The sequence below is a fragment of the Tiliqua scincoides genome, chromosome 6 (assembly GCF_035046505.1).
Source record: "Tiliqua scincoides isolate rTilSci1 chromosome 6, rTilSci1.hap2, whole genome shotgun sequence".
In the NCBI taxonomy this organism is placed as follows: domain Eukaryota; kingdom Metazoa; phylum Chordata; class Lepidosauria; order Squamata; family Scincidae; genus Tiliqua; species Tiliqua scincoides.
The window spans coordinates 42,388,415-42,406,901 of record NC_089826.1 but is presented as its reverse complement, the minus strand read 5'-3'; the positions used below and the strand labels follow the sequence as shown (position 1 = coordinate 42,406,901).

The 18,487-nt window shown below is 42.3% G+C and overlaps 1 protein-coding gene across 3 annotated transcripts in view; it reads right to left on the bottom strand.

Moving 5' to 3' along the window:
* ARHGAP10 (Rho GTPase activating protein 10) overlaps positions 1-18,487 on the bottom strand; it is a 142,664-nt gene that overhangs the window by 44,710 nt on the left and 79,467 nt on the right. For all 3 annotated transcript variants that reach the window (XM_066632876.1, XM_066632874.1, XM_066632875.1), the window contains 4 exons: positions 12,994-13,081; positions 11,334-11,392; positions 10,593-10,698; positions 9,487-9,646 (listed from right to left, as the gene is read on the bottom strand). In XM_066632876.1, the coding sequence (XP_066488973.1) occupies positions 9,487-9,646; positions 10,593-10,698; positions 11,334-11,392; positions 12,994-13,081 (413 nt within the window). The remainder of the gene's footprint in view (positions 1-9,486; positions 9,647-10,592; positions 10,699-11,333; positions 11,393-12,993; positions 13,082-18,487) is intronic.

Sequence of the window (18,487 nt, the reverse complement as noted above, 5' to 3'; positions counted from 1 at the left end):
GTGATGGCTGCATCTGACCTGATTTGCATAAATACAGCGATTCATAAAGCTGAAGGGCCAATCCTACACACTTCAGAAATTAGGATTCTGTCTAGAGAAGACAAAAAAAGTATCCATGTCTTTGGCACAATGGACTTTGTGACTCCAGGTAGTGATTTCTTTTTTTTTTTTTTAACCAATTTTGTTTCAAAGAGTAATGATGGAGAAAAGCTAAAGAAGAAAGGTTTGGAAACACATGAACTTTCCTGGGATACTGTAGCAGAATCAAAGACTATTGTTCTCCAGAAAAGCTACTATCCTGTCAAGACAGCAGGCCAAGGTACAGCAAATAATGCAAATCTAAGCATTTGATTCCGAGTCATTTTTAAATTTTTCAAGGATTCTGCAAGTGGATTTTTCTAGAAGACTGCTTTGTAATCTATATCCCAATTCATACTTTTAAAAATTGCCAAATGTGTTTAACAGAAATCTCTTCAGTTCCCTCATGTGCCATCTTCACAGACTAAACATATGCAAAAATGGTATCTTAGCAGGTTTTGGCAGTGCTAAAGAGAGTAGTAATAATCTGCATTCAATTTCTTATTCTTACTTCCGTTTCGTCTACTTGGAGTCTATGGTGCACAAACAGCAGGCACACAGCTGTCTATTCCATTTGAGAACTGTTATATCTGAAGCAAGGAGAAGCATTTCAAATCATCTATAGTATATGAAAATTGAGAAATCATGCTGCCTGTGGATGTTAGTTTGCAATTTGTACTACAACATTTGGGAAGGTTGTTTTGACCTAAATTCCATCTCAAAGCTGGGCTGATTTGCATAGTATATTGATCTTGCTTTTAACAGATGCACACCCAACAGTGTTCATCTGAGCATTACCCAGTAAGATGTCAGTGGTGGCTGTGCTCATAGGCCAAGGTCAGTGCAAAACCATCTTAGAAACATAATGAAATTTTGTTACCAGAAGACAACAAAATAATTGCAAAAAAAAGAGGAAGAAATATTCACCTTGTAATTGGGGATAGGTCAGAAGGCAATGGCTTTAAATTACAAGGTGGCACACTAAGGCCAATATTAGTGGCACACTAAGGTGGCACACTAAGGTGGCACACTAAGGCCAATAATATTCAGATTTGGAAGCATGAGGACAGGTAAATGCTGGCAAAAAAGGGAAAGGGGGGGACCCGGGAAACTATAGGCCGGTCAGCCTAACATCTATACTGGGTAAGATGGTGGAATGCCTCATCAAAGACAGAATCTCAAAACACATAGACGAACAGGCCTTGCTGAGGGAGAATCAGCATGGCTTCTGTAAGGTTAAGTCTTGCCTCACGAACCTTATAGAATTCTTTGAAAAGGTCAACAGGCATGTGGATGCGGGAGAACCCGTGGACATTATATATCTGGACTTTCAGAAGGCGTTCAACATGGTCCCTCACCAAAGGCTACTGAAAAAACTCCACAGTCAGGGAATTAGAGGACAGGTCCTCTCATGGATTGAGAACTGGTTGAAGACCAGGAAACAGAGAGTGGGTGTCAATGGGCAATTTTCACAATGGATAGAAGTGAAAAGCAGTGTGCCCCAAGGATCTGTCCTGGGACCGGTGCTTTTCAACCTCTTCATAAATGACCTGGAGACAGGGTTGAGCAGTGAGGTGGCTAAGTTTGCAGACGACACCAAACTTTTCCGAGTGGTGAAGGCCAGAAGTGACTGTGAGGAGCTCCAGAAGGATCTCTCCAAACTGGCAGAATGGGCAGCAAAATGGCAAATGCGCTTCAATGTCAGTAAGTGTAAGGTCATGCACATTGGGGCAAAAAATCAAAACTTCACATATAGGCCAATGGGTTCTGAGCTGTCTGTGACAGATCAGGAGAGAGATCTTGGGGTGGTGGTGGACAGGTCAATGAAAGTGTCCACCCAATGCGCGGCAGCACTGAAGGCCAATTCTATGCTTGGGATCATTAGAAAAGGTATTGAGAACAAAACGGCTACTATTATAATACTGTTGTACAAATCGATGGTAAGGCCACACCTGGAGTATTGTGTCCAGTTCTTGTCGCCACATCTCAAAAAAGACATAGTGGAAATGGAAAAGGTGCAAAAGAGAGCAACTAAGATGATTACTGGGATGGGGCACCTTCCTTATGAGGAAAGGCTACGGCGTTTGGGCCTCTTCAGCCTAGAAAAGAGGCGCCTCTGGGGGGGACATGATTGAGACATACAAAATTATGCACGGGAAGGACAGAGTGGATAGAGAGATGCTCTTTACACTCTCACATAACACCAGAACCAGGGAACATCCACTAAAATTGAGTGTTGGGCGAGTTAGAACAGACAAAAGAAAATATTGCTTTACTCAGCATGTGGTTGGTCTGTGGAACTCCTTGCCACAAGATGTGGTGATGGCATCTGGTCTGGATGCCTTTAAAAGGGGATTGGACAAGTTTCTGGAAGAAAAATCCATTATGGGTTACAAGCCATGATGTGTATGTGCAACCTCCTGATTTTAGAAATGGGCTATGTCAGAATGCCAGATGCAAGGGAGGGCACCAGAATGAGGTCTCTTGTTATCTGGTGTGCTCCCTTAGGCATTTGGTGGGCCGCTGTGAGATACAGGAAGCTGGACTAGATGGGCCTATGGCCTGATCCAGTGGGGCTGTTCTTATGGGAGTGCTATAAGCCAGATATGCCACTCTCTTACTTAGCTCTTTTTCAGTATCATAAAGTTCCAAGTACTGTGGTCCTTCTCCAGCTCTGTAAGGCTTTTTTTCAAAAACCAATTATTTTAGGATTATTATATGCTAGTGATATTGTATTTCCATACTTTCTGGAAACTTCTAAGGACCACCCACACTCCCAAAAGTGCGCTAGAAATAGCAGAACACATGCAGCATTATGCCTAGATTCCTCTTCCTCCTCAGGATTAGAGGCTCATGGAAGAACTGGCAACAGTTTCCCAAGCAGCTGCAGCCAGTCAACCAGCAAGCTTGCTAGTGGTCCACCTGCATCTGGGATATCTTTACTGTGTGAGCTGCAGCAACTGCTACATTAAATGTGTCCAGAGACAGTTGTGACACTACACACAAGAAAAGGGACTGCACCAGCATAGGCCCTTAAGAGGGAATATATAGCCAGTGAGACCCAGTGAAGAGCCCCATCCTTCAAAGAACTACCATCTTCTGATGTTTGGGCCGGACCTGTGAGGGTAGTAGCCTCTGCATAGGATAAGAACCATTAGTGGCTTCCAAACTGCCTTCGAGGAACTATCCAGCTGGGTCCACCATCTACACTGCTGAAGTTCCAACTTTCTCTAGGAATAGGAAACTCATTCAAGTAGTTGACACATTTTTACCAAAGTAATACTCAGGTATCTCCCTAGTTTATTAGACACCTCTGCACAAAGAGGCAGCAATGTCAATGGCTATAGCATTGGTAGAGAAAATATCATGATGAATCTGACTCAATGTCACTCAGAGCCCATTTGAAATCTAATTCCATGATAGTTGCACTGGCAATGAATTTTTTCTTCCTGTTGTGTCCACATAGTCTTATCCATTAGAGTTTCTGAGTAGTGAGAAAAATCAGTATTGCAGTTAAGAACTATCTGGGTTTAATTACCATGGCCTATTAAGAATTTCATTTCCTAATGTTTTGCCCACGATTATGGTGGGCATTTTCAAAGCACTAGAGATAAGAACCACAGACCATTCATCTCACCTCAGAGCAACTGTTAATAACTGTTTATTAACAGTAATAGCTCCACAGAACAAGGAGCACTAGTTCACCATGTGCTCCTTAAAGGACTATGCACTCTTTTCATAACCCAGTTCTTTTCCTGTTCTGGACCCTAGCTTTTCTAAGGCTGGTAGCAAAAACACTGCTGATGCTCAAAGTCTCCTCCTTCCCATGCATATCATTACAATCTAGATGACTGCTTCAATCAAGTTCTAATCTGCTGGAATTAGGAACTTCTAATCCTCTAGTTCTAATCCTCTGGTATATATGGTATATATACCATATATCCTCTGGTATATATTCTACTATGTATAACCTTTGGTAGAATGTTGCAGCTGCCTTCCAGAGTGCTTGTATATGAAATTGCTGTAATTGTTCCAAGACTCCACTTTAGGGGAAAAGGCTACCAGGGCCTTCTCTTATCTGACTTGATTGGGTGAGTTTCAGTGGCTGAGGATGTGGACAAGATACTTGGTGCTATCCACTGTACAAAATGCCTTCTCAACTCTTGCCCATCACAGCTAATTATAACAAAAATTGTAAAAAATAATCAGGATTACATTAACTGCATTAAGCGATTTCTGCCCAACGTTGCATATATGCGACAGAGACCAAATGTGTACACCTGTATATTATTGTATTGTATTGGCAACCTTCAGTCTCGAAAGACTATGGTATCGTGCTCTGAAATGTGGTTCTGGCACAGCATCTAGTGTGGCTGAAAAGGCCAATCCGGGAGCGACAATCCCTTCCACACTGGGAGCAAGTGCAGTCTGTCCCTGGTCTGTCTCCCTGGCTATGGGCCTTCCTTCTTTGCCTCTTTGCCTCAGACTGCTGGCAAAGTGTCTCTTCAAACAGGGAAAGGCCATGCTGCACAGCCTGCCTCGAAGCGGACCGCTCAGAGGCCAGGGTTTCCCACTTGTTGAGGTCCATCCCCAAGGCCTTCAGATCCCTTTTGCAGATGTCCTTGTATCGCAGCTGTGGTCTACCTGTAGGGCGCTTTCCTTGCACGAGTTCTCCATAGAGGAGATCCTTTGGGATCCGGCCATCATCCATTCTCACGACATGCCCGAGCCAACGCAGGCGTCTCTGTTTCAGCAGTGCATACATGCTAGGGATTCCAGCACATTCCAGGACTGTGTTGTTAGGAACTTTGTCCTGCCAGGTGATGCTGAGAATGCGCCGGAGGTAGCGCATGTGGAAAGCGTTCAGTTTCCTCTCCTGTTGTGAGCGGAGAGTCCATGACTCGCTGCAGTACAGAAGTGTACTCAGGACGCAAGCTCTGTAGACCTGGATCTTGGTATGTTCTGTCAGCTTCTTGTTGGACCAGACTCTCTTTGTGAGTCTGGAAAACGTGGTAGCTCCTTTACCGATGCGTTTGTTTAGCTCAGTATCAAGAGAAAGAGTGTCGGAGATAGTTGAGCCAAGGTACACAAAGTCATGGACAACCTCCAGTTCATGCGCAGAGATTGTAATGCAGGGAGGTGAGTCCACATCCTGAACCATGACCTGTGTTTTCTTCAGGCTGATCGTCAGTCCAAAATCTTGGCAGGCCTTGCTAAAACGATCCATGAGCTGCTGGAGATCTTTGGCAGAGTGGGTAGTGACAGCTGCATCGTCGGCAAAGAGGAAGTCACGAAGACATTTCAGCTGGACTTTGGACTTTGCTCTCAGTCTGGAGAGGTTGAAGAGCTTTCCATCTGATCTGGTCCGGAGATAGATGCCTTCTGTTGCAGTTCCAAAGGCCTGCTTCAACAGGACAGCTGTGGGCCAGGCAAAAATGTGATAAGGACAAGTGACATCCTGAAGGAAGTCTGACTGATATTAAATAAGTCTTTTCTTTGATTAAAAAAGCCTTTTCACAAATTATGAACACTGTCTATAAATCCATGGTGAGTAGATGTGTAACTAGCTCCAATGTTCTTGGATGAAACTGATTGTCTCCATTTCTACCTGGCTTTCAGTTGGGGTCAGGCCTGAAACTGCCTTGGTCACCAACTTCTCTCAACTGCAGTGCTTTCACCCCCAACATAGTATCCTTCTGGACAGTTTGTGTGGGATGGGTGGAAGAGCTTTGCTTTACTGAATTCTACTCTTTCTTCACTGGACAGTTCCGTAAGATGATGATGGAAGACTACTTTTGCTTCTCCCTTGGAAATTTTTCACATGATCCTGCATACTTTGTGACATCTGCATTAAAACACTGACATGATGTCATGCAAGGTTTTGGAACTGATACCAAGTTACATTTTTCCTTTCCTTTTTCATAGGCAGGGTTCTCCATTAAAGTCTGTTTCAAATTAGTAACGGATTGAATGAGAGTGAATAAATTGAAACTTAGTTGAGACAAAGAAGAGATGATGATGCGGTGTTCTCAGTAGGGTAAAAGGTCTCTCAAAGAAGCAATGCACAACTTGGGAACGCTCCTAGATTCAGTGTTACTTTTAGACACCCAGGTGACTGCTGTAGCCCAGTGTATATGGGTTCAGTTTCATTCAATTTGTCAGTACAGCCCTTCCAGAGATTTAACAATATAACTGAATTGTCATGTGTGTCTGATAGTTTTCCACCTTGACTATTTCAATGTGCTGCGCAAGAGGCTGTCCTTGCAGACAACTTGGAAATATCAATGGGTCCAAGATGCATTAACCTAGCTTTTAGCTGGAGCAAGCTAAAGAGTAAACATCACATCAATTCGTTCTGAATTGCATTAGTTACCAGATTGTTTCCTAAGTTCAGGATGCTAGTTTCATCTGTGAAACCCTAATTATCCAAGATTCCTCAGGAAGCATTTTCTCTCATATCAAATTCTTCCCCTAACCACACCATAAAATTAAAATAATCTAGATAAATACTAGTCCAGATACCTCTGCGGTCAGGAGCAAAGTTATCCTCAACTAAGCACAGACCATTTTCAGCAGTGCCCCCCAGTATTACAGAACCATCTCCCAAGGGAATTTTGTCAGTCCCAATCTGTTGTTATTTTTAGATGATTAGTGAAAATGCATCTCTTCCACCAAGATCCTTGAGCTTGGTGCATTTCAATGCCGAGTTGCTGCTTGTAGTTTTTAATGCTGTAGCATTAATTGGGTTTCTTTTACTGCATTCTTAAGATTAGTTAGCTGTTGTTTTAGGAATGATATTTACTGGTGCCATAAAGTTGTCTCGCATGGATGTTTCTGGTGGTAAAGGTGGCATATCGACTTAAATAATTAGTCACCAAATTTGGGGGAGGGTTTCCTTAAACGTGAACAAGGGCAAAATTATTCGGTGTTTCTCAATTATTTGGAGAATATGTCAGTATTTTTATAAAAGCACAAGGATAGTATAAAGCTCTTTTGTACTATAAAAATAATTATTGATTTAACAGATAAAACATCCTAAAAACTACTTAACCAACCTTTTGAGTTCTACCCAGTATATCAATCGTAAAGTATTTTACTGAAACCACATGATAAAGATATTGGGGTTTCATCGTAAAGTGTTCCCCATATGAACAAACTATTATAGGAATTATGTCCAAAGTAAAGAGGATATGGAAAATCCAGTTAATGTGCTTTACATGTATAGAGTTAAACAATAAAGGATGAAAATGTTCTTTCTTTAGATAATTACCACCACATGTTGTAGCGTCACACATGCTGTGCACATAATGTAAATGGGTTTTCTATCCTGGAGTGGCAGGATAGTCCATCTGCTTTTTCCTACACCCCTCCCTTCCGGGCCAAGTTTTGAAGATTCTGGTTGCCTCTTATAAAAGTAGGCAGGACTGACGATGTAATCCATTATCTTTTTCAAATGTTAAGTCTGAACCAAAAAGCAAAAAACTCCATAATACAATCATTCATGTTCCTAATGAATTTGAATGCCAAGTTCACTTTTTTAAAATCCTTTTCTGCTTTCAGTATCAATTAGTGGTTGAAACTAGTAGCCAGTTTTATTAGTCTCAATTTTTTTTATCTACCATACTTTTCATTTGCTACAACCAGAGTTCCTATAAGTTGCTTGGATCACCAATATACTTTGGAAATATCTGAAAGGACCTACAGATAAAGAAAAGGATGCCTTGTGCTTCAACAGATTATAGTGCATGTACCTTTCTATTCTGCTAATGATAACATAAGAGATAAGAAATATGTGGGTCTTCTTAAAAAAATTAAAGAGCAGAGCAGTCTACTACAGTGGGCCCTTGGTATCCACAGGAAATTCATTCCAGGACCCCTGCGGATACCAAAAATCACTGATAAGAAAATCTGGGCGGGGCATGTAGAAGGCACTTCCGGACACATCTGGGAGGTTCACTTAGGCCCTCTAGCTGATATTCAAATCCATGGATGCTGAGCATGCAGATTAAGAGGGCCCACTGTACCCTGATCTCAGCTGCAAGCAGTCCACCTTCAGACAGAATAAGAAATACTTCTTGTCCCTCTCCAGTGCTTGTAAAGCATTGCCATCAGGATCATAGTTTATAAACTGGATATTCTTGGCTAAAATCTCAGCTGAGCCATTAACTCACTGGCTGATCACACAAACCCCTATCCTCTCAACCTCAATAGCCCATCTGTAAGGTAGGGATAATAATACTAAGCACTTTGCATGGTTGTTGTAAGGCTTGATGCCACATTGCATGTGAAATATTTTGAATTAATAATTAGCATTTTCTGAAGAATATCAGCACATATGTTGATATTTTCCTGGCAATAAAAGAAAGTTGTCTGAGAAAGTCAAGTGTAGAGCTCCTTTACTATGGCAGCTAAAGTATGACCGATGAAAAATCCATTTGCCTCTACTGCCACCTCTCTGTCATTTAGGGCTAGGAAAATAAGAATTAATTTTTAAAAAGAGAACCTTTTCAGTCTGAATTGATCTGATGCTTCTATAGACATCTGTCTGCCAGCTTGGCTATAATGAATCGAGGAGAGTCTCCACAATACTGAAAGCAAGCTTTTTGCCAGTCTGGGAAGCAGCAGGAGTGCGTGTGGGAGAGAAGAGCCAGTCGAAAAAGCCGACACTTTCTGGCAAATGCAGAAGTGATGGTAGAAATGTAAAAGCAATTAAAGATATGAAACAAAAATACTAGTTATACTTTTCAGAACCCCAGGGAGGCATAAAGAGAGGGCTGTAGAAGTCAATGCATATGTTTTCATTCTTTTTTCCTCTGAATCTTTTTTTTAAAGGGAAAAACACTGCTACTTTGAATGTGAAACCAGCATTAATTACCCACTGTTAAGGCATGCAAACACAAGGAATATTCTTGTAGCAGTATAGACACAAAATACTCTCAGTCAATACTATGGGGAAAAAGGTTTCACTACAAAAAGAGAAGCAACCTACATACGGAAGTTGGTTATCTGAAATACCTGGAAAAGCCACACATATTGAACCAGTGAATACCAGGAGCTAAGAGATAGAAGTGACAGAGATATAAGGAGGATACACAAAGGTTAAATGGGAAAATGGGTATAATAGGGCAAAAGCAAAAGAGAACAGTTTTTTTTTAGGACTCAGAAAAAGATTGCAGAACTGCAAAAGTTCTTTTGCCATAAAAAGATCCTCCTGGTTAGTGGGCGGGGGGGGGGGTATTTAATCTGGGAAGTATTCTACATGGAACAGAATCAGAGTGCAATAATACAATATATGAAACCCCATGTTGCTATAATGCATATCTTGCATCAAATTCTGTACAAATTCTGTACATATCTTGCATCAAATTCTGTACTGAACAAAAGCAGAAATTTCCTTCTCCTTTTTACCTTATCATGGTTTTCAATTAGGATCTCCACTACAATATTCTGAAACTTCAGATCCATTAGGGCAGCCACAGTTTCTTCCTGAGGTCTCATTAGCGTTGGTCCAAACACAACTCCTAAATTTGCAACAGTCATTAGGTTCTTCTTGGCATGGTTTGAAACGCTTTTGAAGTAGAAAAAGGGAGAGAACCACAAAAATTATGAGAAGTCATACTTAATATTGAAAAATAAAGTGTAATGTTCAGAGAAAATACCATATTTCCCTAAAGCAGGGGTCTCTAAACCAGGCCAGAGGGGCACAACAGAGGGCCAGAGGGCCACAACAAATACCTGGCATGCCGTTGAGGGCTGGAAAAATAAATAAATTTTAAATATAAAATTTAAATAAGATTTAAATTAGAAAGCCTCAGAAAGCCTACGGCCTTCAGATGGACCAAAAACGTCTCTTCTGGTTCTTCAGGAAAACCAGGAAGTGATGTTTTTAAGCCTTTAGAAGGCATTCTGAGGGGAGGTGCATGGCCTCCTTGGCCCTCAGAACACCCTCCAGATACAACTGAAGCACAGCTCTGGTCACATTGGGTTGAACGGGCCAGAGGCTTGGAGGGAATCAGAGGCTTGTCACAGGCTGCATCTGACCCCTGGGCCGGGGTTTGGAGACCCCTGCCCTAAAGCAAAGACACACTTGAGCAATTTTCAAACTTTCTTTCAACTTTCTTTTCAAACCTTTAACAAAATCTAATATTTTCTCCTTGTAATGCAACTAACTGAATTTGAACATACTCCAACATTTAAATTCTAGCAAGAGGGTGGTGTGAAGCCAATTTAAATTTACTAACAAATCTCCAATGATCTACAAGTTTGCAAAAACAAACGAACAAAAACACTTTTTACCCTGGATCGCACCTGGAACAGCACTGCTGCTAAGCAAACACATGTAAGTCTTCACTTATGGATTACATTTCAGTATCCTTCTCCAAAATATACACAGAAGAAAGCAAGTTTCACATCTGTTTTGCAAGTTATGTTTTTACATAGAACATAATTAATTAAGCCCATTGTGGATACAGGGGAAAAAATCGGAAAACTAAATTGGGATACAAGATGCTTACTTTGCTAAGTGTTTCATCAAAATATCCAGCATTTCTTTGTTCTTCTCTGGAAGTTTATGGACCAAGAAGTGGATAGCATTAACACGGGACTCAGGGCTGCCACTTTCTGCATTAGAGAATGAAGCAGTAATTTTTAATTTTAAAAGTCTCATACTTTGTGTAATACATAATTCTTGCTAAAGGTTAAGTGTAAATATTTCTGTCACCTCTTTCAAATCCTAGCTTTCTCTGTTTTGAGGGGGTGGCATTTTTATTTATCTTTAAAATAAATTTACTCTTCTTGTCAAATATATTTTAATAATAAATTGAAGCAATTCTTTTGATGTGCCATTTCTGTTTGTCTGGGGGAAAAACTGCAGGGTAAGCTTAAAAAGATGAAATTTTTATTCTGTTGACATGGTTTAAGATTGTCAACCTCTGACTAAATTTCTGCCCAGCCCAGAGCTGTACACATTTGATCCCTGTTGCATATATGCAACACTGGGCAGAAATGACTGAAATAAGTCTAATTATATACATTTTTGCACTTTCAAACTTTTTATGAACTTGCAGGAATGCCGGTATCTAGAAGGGAAACATGATTTCCAAACAGTTTTCATTTAAAATATTTCTGAGGATACCTTTAAACTATTAGTTAGTTAATTTCTTGAAAGGAACAATTTATTTGAAATTATTATTCCCCCTAATCTATATCATTACTGTCTTAAAAGAGGTAAGTTTTTACTGTAGTCAAATATTTACTGGCCGGAATGATGAATTCTCCGTGTAACTCGTATGTCATTAGGGGCTCCGGAAGGCTTCTGTTAAGAAAAATTATGTGGAATTATTAAAACAGAATTAAACATCTACTCATTTTTATTGGTATTTCATTCCAAGCATAAACATTCCAAAGAGAGAAATTCATATACCTATGCTTTTCCCCTACATTAACATCATGACACACACCCTTTTTCTTTGTAAGGACTTTCCTTTCTCCTCCTCTCTTTTAGCAACGGTTTATACTTATGCAAATGAATGGCTAAGAGCACAATCCTATTCTGCGCTGGAATAGGTAAATCAAAAGGCTTGCGCTGTATCCAGCTCAGCCAGAGGAAAGGGAAAACATTTCCCCTTACCCCTGGGTAAGGGCCTCTGGCCCCATGGGTCTCCTCTGACTTACACCATCTCCTGAGGTGGCACAAGTCTGAGGAGAGCAGAGCAGCTTGGAGACGCTCTGTTCTTCCAGGGAATGGGGAATGGGATCCGGAATAACTACTGGATCCCAGCCCCACCTCCCTGCCTGCCCTCCACCACCACTCGCCCTCCCCCCGCCCAGGAAGGCCTCCCTCCTGCCTCCTCTCCGCCTTCCCCCGCTTACCTTTTGTCCTTGCATCAGCCCACATGGGGCCAACACAAGAGTCAAAGAGGAACCTGGCGCGGAGGTTTGCGTCAGCCTCTGCAGGGCGGCGCTTCTTGGAGCACCAGCCTGGTTTCCTCTCAAGGAGGCGCAAACATGCCGTTCGGCACGTTTGTGACCATCCTGGGTCAGCGCAAGGGACTTGCGTCGGCCCAAGGGCACCTCCAGATTGTGCCCTAAGAGTATTTAGATTGCATTGCCTTAATCTGATTCCCCTCCATTACTGTTAATTATCCCCACCGTAAAGTTTGTTTTGTTGCACCTTTCACTCTCACCTTCCTCTTTCTTTCCTGCTGAACCATCAAGCTGTGTCACTGACCATTACACAGGATCCCCACACTCAAATTAGTTTTCACCTGTTTGTACGTGTTACATATCTTTTAATGCACACCCAGTAAACAACTATACCTTACCATGCGTAAGAGTGGGAAGAATCCTTGTTTCATCAAATACCCACTTGAGCATCATAATTGTGCTAAGGGTGGAGGGGTAAGCTTTGGGTATATGACCAGGATGAGGAAATGAGCTGTCTATCGTCTCACGTACAACTAGAATCCTTACACCTGAGTTTATGTACTCTGAAGTCTATTTCATAAGTAAGAGGCTCCCAAACTATGTGTTGTGAAGACCTGGGGCATTGCAACACACTCCTTGGGGAGCCACACATTGCTGGCCAGCTGCGAGACTATGCAGGATGCTAGAAATGGCTGGTAAAAGGCTCTGCTTGGTGGTCACAGGTTCTAGATGTGGTTTTTGCGCACTTGGAAAGACCCTTTCGCCTTCCCTGAGCCTCTTACTGGCAATTTCCAGAGACTTGCGCAGTCTCTGAACCCAGAAGTAACTGAGTTCAGACTGTAAGTTTATCATGAAACATTTTCATAAATAGGATTATCAAATATATTAATCAGATTCTTCTAAAGAAGTACACATTTTTCAACTGAATAATAAAACCTTTAAATCAGCAACTAGAGATAAAATTGCAACCATAAAGTAGTGTCAGTTTACCTCAAGTACTGTTTCATAGCACTGGTTATGGTCTTCACTTCCCATTCCATGGAATTTTCCAGATCAATTTCATTACATGTTTTTGCATCTAGAGAGGTATAATTGGGGCTTGGGTAAGATGAGAGCTGTACATCAATTCATTATACAATTCTACAGAACAAAAGCTTTGTGGAGGGAAGCATATGGATCTTGCCCAAAGTATTTGTTATTGACATCATGCAGACATCAACCCCATATCGCCCGTCCAATCTTGCCAACACTGCCAACACAGAATGCAACACAGGTACGTCAGTAAGGAGATAATGTGTGTTCGTTGCACAGTACTACGTATCTAGCAGATAACCAAAGGGCAGGGGTCTGCACTACTGCAGATGCAGTAATGACTTGACCAATTTCTTTGATATGAAAAGAATATCTTCTTTCCACCCTGGAGCGAAAGGGACTACTCAGCCTCCCACTGCTAGAAGTGGAACTATTTACTGATGAAGAAAGAAAGAAAAAAGTAGACGTTTTCTGTGCTGGAAGGAGGAAACAGAGCTGACTTTCTATACAGGAGAGCAGCAAGTAGTAGCATGCAACAGCATAAAACTACATTCCAACATCATTGCCCCAAGTGATTTAATATGAACAACGGCTCAGATACCAAGATGCAAAAGCATAACTCCACTTGTGTAATAGGGCTCTCCTGTCCTTGCTCCCCATTGCAGCCTTCTCTGCCCTGCCCTGATGCTCTTGAGAGACAAGGGATCCTCTAGACCAGGGGTGCTCACACTTTTTTGGCTTGAGAGCTACTTTGAAACCCAGCAAGGCCCGGAGATCTACCAGAGTTTTTTACAATGTTCACGCCATCATAACATATAACATTTATGTGTACAATGTATGTTGGTGTACCGTGCATAACCGCATGAGCCAATATTGCACAACACAACATAATTAACTATAAACATTTTTATAGTTTATAAACAAACAATATTTTATTGTTTTATATCAATATATTTTATTTATTTTACAATAACAATACATTTTATTTATTTTAAACTTGTAATTACTTGTAATTACTTTGTAATGCCTGAGCTTGCCCCAAACCCCCCAGGGCACACCTGAGGACTGTTAGTGGCATACTAGGGTGGTCTAGCCAAGCCATACTTCTTACTCAGGCTTAAGTGGCTGGGGGGGGGGGATAGATGAATGAGGGCCAGGGGAATGGATCTTGAGTGGATGGGACAAGTGGGGGGGCACTGTACAGGGGGAGGACAAGTGGGGGGGTAGAGTGAATGGGGCAAGAAGACAAGAGGGGAACAGGGACTTTTCCAAGCCAGGACCCCCCCCCATTGAACTTTCCTCCCCCCTATGTATATACAATGTCCTGTTCTATTCAACATCCTATTCCAGGCAGCAAAATGTGCATTTATTGCAAATAAGCCTGTAAGAGGACAGCCCCACCCCACATACACACAAAACAGCCCCACCACACACAAAACACACACACACACACACCATCCCCACCATCACCCCTCCACACACACCCCACTACCACCACACACACAAAACAACCCCACCCCCACCCCTCACAAAACACCTCCAACACCATCCCCAACACACACACCTCACCCCCACTACACACACACACACTCCACCACACACACACTACTCCACCCCACCACAAACACAAAATAGCCCCACCCCACCACACACCCCAACCCCACCGCACTCACAAAACACCTCCACCACCATCCCCAACACACACACCTCACCCCCACCACCCCCACTGCATGCACACACAACACACACTCCACCACACACACACTCCACTCCACCCCACCCCACCCCACCACCACAAACACAAAACACCCCCACCATCACACCCCGACTACACTCACACACCCACACAACTGGCCACAGATGGACCCAAGAAGGCACTGACAGCCACTGACAGCCACTGTCACCCGCCCGCCCCACTTCAAGCTCTCACCTCCCGGGGAGAGCCCACAGGAAGGGGGGGCAGCAGCGCCCACAACTTTGCGGCCAGCCCGGAGGTATCAACAGAGATTTCAAACATCCGCTCACGGGACCAGAAAGGGCGGCCCTCTCCATCCAGGCACGGGCGGACCCGGGAACGCTGCCTAGAGAAACGAAACGCCTACACCACGGGGATGGGCGGCAGGGGGAGCCCCTCCCCTCGGGTCCGCTCCTTCCTCCTCCTCCTCCTCTTCGGGCACGCCGCTGCCAGGCTGCGCCCTCCTCCCCGGCTGTCCTCGGCTCTGCAAACTCCCGCGGCTTCCTCCTCTTCCTCCTCCGGCGTCACCTTCTCTGATGCCCTCCAAGGAAGCCCCGCAGCCAGCATGGGGCGGAGGAGGGAGCCTGTCAGGCGCCCGGAGCTGCCCGGCCAGCCTCGGCCCCGATCCTCCGCCCTGCGGCCAGCGCGATCCTCGCGCACCTTGAGCAGGCTCGGGGGCTCCTGCGAGGGGGCGGAGTTAGGGGGGAGCCCAGCTTGCCAGCCCTGTGTGTGTGAGTGTGTGTGTGTGTGTGTGTGTGTGTGTGTGTGTGTGTGTGTGTGTGTGTGTGTGTGTCAGTGCCTACAGACAGGGCTCCGCGATCTACTAATTTTGCCTCGGGATCGACAGGTCAATCCCGATCGACGTACTGAGCACCGCTGCTCTAGACCCTCAGGTTTAGGGAAGGGCAGCAGTGGAAGAGGGACTTATTTAAAATGGAGAAGTCTACCAGTCCTTCTGAAGTACTTTACACTCATGTCAGGGCACCTTTGAATTCAAGCCAAGGGATGTTTGAAAGTTTTGACGCTTCTAGTTAATAAAGATTTCAGGAAATAACTGTCAAAGATACACATCAAATATTCAGCTCAAAGAAAACAATTTCTAGCAGCAAGAAATGTAAGTTACTGCAGTTGCTTATAGTATTGCATCAATGGGAAAAAGTAAAAAAAAATATATTCATACTATGATACACGAGGACAGAAAGTACTCAAGGATAGCACAGTAATAACAGGTTAATGAGATGCTGGTTACTATGCAAGAAATTGCTAGAAAAATTCACTAGGGCTATGGCATAAAATTAAAACAAACTCTACTACAGTCAGGATCTATAACTATAAGAGGGAAGGAGGCAGTTATATATCCACTTGCTTCTTTTGTTGTAAAAATATCTCTGATCAATGTTATACAATACACTGATCTTCCTATTGACTTCATTCTCCATAAGTAAAGAGTGGTTCAGTAAAACAGAGCTGTAAAATGCCTGGATGATCAAAAACAAAGGATTCTTACTGACAAATTCAGGAAAATGGAACTATGCATGTTCAATTTTTTTAAACAGGTTGGTGCTATTATTTTATCTTGAAGACGATATTTACAGTCCAACATATCAAACAAGCTTACTGTGGCACGTTGTGACTTTTTAATACACATTTCAGTTTACTGTTGTGGCAAGTGACAGAAAATATTACAAAAACTACAGCAGTGTTAACTGGTCCTGATTATATATTGATCAGTTCACACACTTCAGAATGTAACTACACTTAACAGAGAACAAATCAAAGTAGGTTCCCTTATTGAAGGTGTGGCCTGTTCTAACAAGAAACAAGAAAATTATTTAATTATCTTCTTTACTAGAGCTCTGTCAACCAATTTATTTACATAGCTGAATATTCACTCCCATTAGATCATTTATTCAAATGGTTTTTAAATGCAAGTCAAACATTTTCCACCAACTTGTAACTAGTAACCACTATTCAAGATACCTGCCTAATTTTGCTCTTTGTCTCTCAGCATGTTACCCTCACTACATAGGGAAAGGAAGGTGAGAAAATTGGGGGGCAGTCTCTCTTACTCCTCTCTACTTCTCAAGAATCTTCGTTTCTTCCTTCCCTCCTCAAAATGGTGTCCTAAACCTAAATGAATAGGCAGCTGGCCCTTGGAAACAACTTGGGAGAGTGGTGGATATGGAAATGGGAGGAGCTTTCAGTTAGAAAAGGGTAGGAGAAAGAGATTGAGTTCTCCTATCACCAAATCTGGTGGACATTTTATGAACTGAATATATAGCTTGAATTCAGGTACATACTGAGACTGGAATTCAGGAAGCAGTCTTAAATAGTTACAACCATACCTTTACCCTATTTCTAATGTATTACATCTTTATTTATTTGTTAATAAATCTCTATTACCAAGATTTCTACTTCACCTTTCCCAAAAATGTATCATGGTGCCTAACAATAATACAGAATGCTCTCTATATAGAGTTGTGAATAAAAAATTTGCCTAAAAAGATGGAACAGTTTTTATTAAAAGTTAAGAGTTTTTGTCATTCTGCTATCATATTATGTATCTGATCAAGGATCACTTGAATGCCTCCTTATTCTTCAGTGCTTTGGCACTTGTGAAAACATACTGTAATTCAGGGCATGCAACCATTTATTTTTGTTACTTCAAATAACAGTTGTATGCTATGCTATTGACACTGTGAGCAAACCACACTAACTGCAAAATAAATCAATTAGTCAAAATCTGATACTGTCTACATCTTAATTTTCACAGGCTAATAGCAGCAGTTTCAAAAGAGCATACTAAACACACCAAAAAAGTACAGGCATGCCCCGGTATCCACAGGGGACAGGTTCCTCCCCCCCCCATGGATACCTGAAACCACGGAAAAGAGGGAACCCTATATTAAGTAAACGGGATCAGCAGATATGCAGACCCAACTGTAATTCCAAAAAAGCATCCCCCCCAAGAGGTCATAGAACAAGTCAGGACAAATCTAATTTTGTCTTCAAGTTAAATACAGCTGCTGCTGGAATTCATCATAATCTATCATACACTAAGAAAAGAAATAATTCATTATTTGGGCTTCTCTCTTCCTTCAAGGAAAACGGGGTAATATACAAGTAGTAGTTCAATTTTATCCTCACAACCACCAAATGAGGGAAATTGGGCTGTAAGGTAGCAATTTGCCCAAGGTCACCCAGAGACGGTTTTGAACAGAGATTTTAAACAAGGTTTCTGTCTGAAATGCAATTCTTTACATCACGTGGGCTCTCTAGTTATCTTAATTTCCTAAGAGTTAACCACATTCCCAGGTTTCTGTTTATGAAACTCAAAGTATGTTAGAAACAGCAACTTGAAGCCACCAATGGAATATGTCTGGCTTCTCTGACAGTGGCATTTAAATGAACAAGTTGCACACAAACACGCAGCATCTATTCCTGATAATGCTGAACTCTATGAGAACATTTGGTGCCTATAGGTCTGTAACCAAAATAAGGCCACCCATAGAAAACAGGCAGGGACCTGTAGATAACTACTAGAGGTATGCAGAGTTCCAAAGTATTCTCAAACATACAACTCTAAATGCAACCCTTCTCTATTAAAAAAAACAACAAACAACCCATGAAAGAACTGCAGATACGTCTCTTCTGTTACTTGGATAATTCCATTTGCCACACAGCTCCGTTTTGACACCACCACCCCTGCTGGGAATG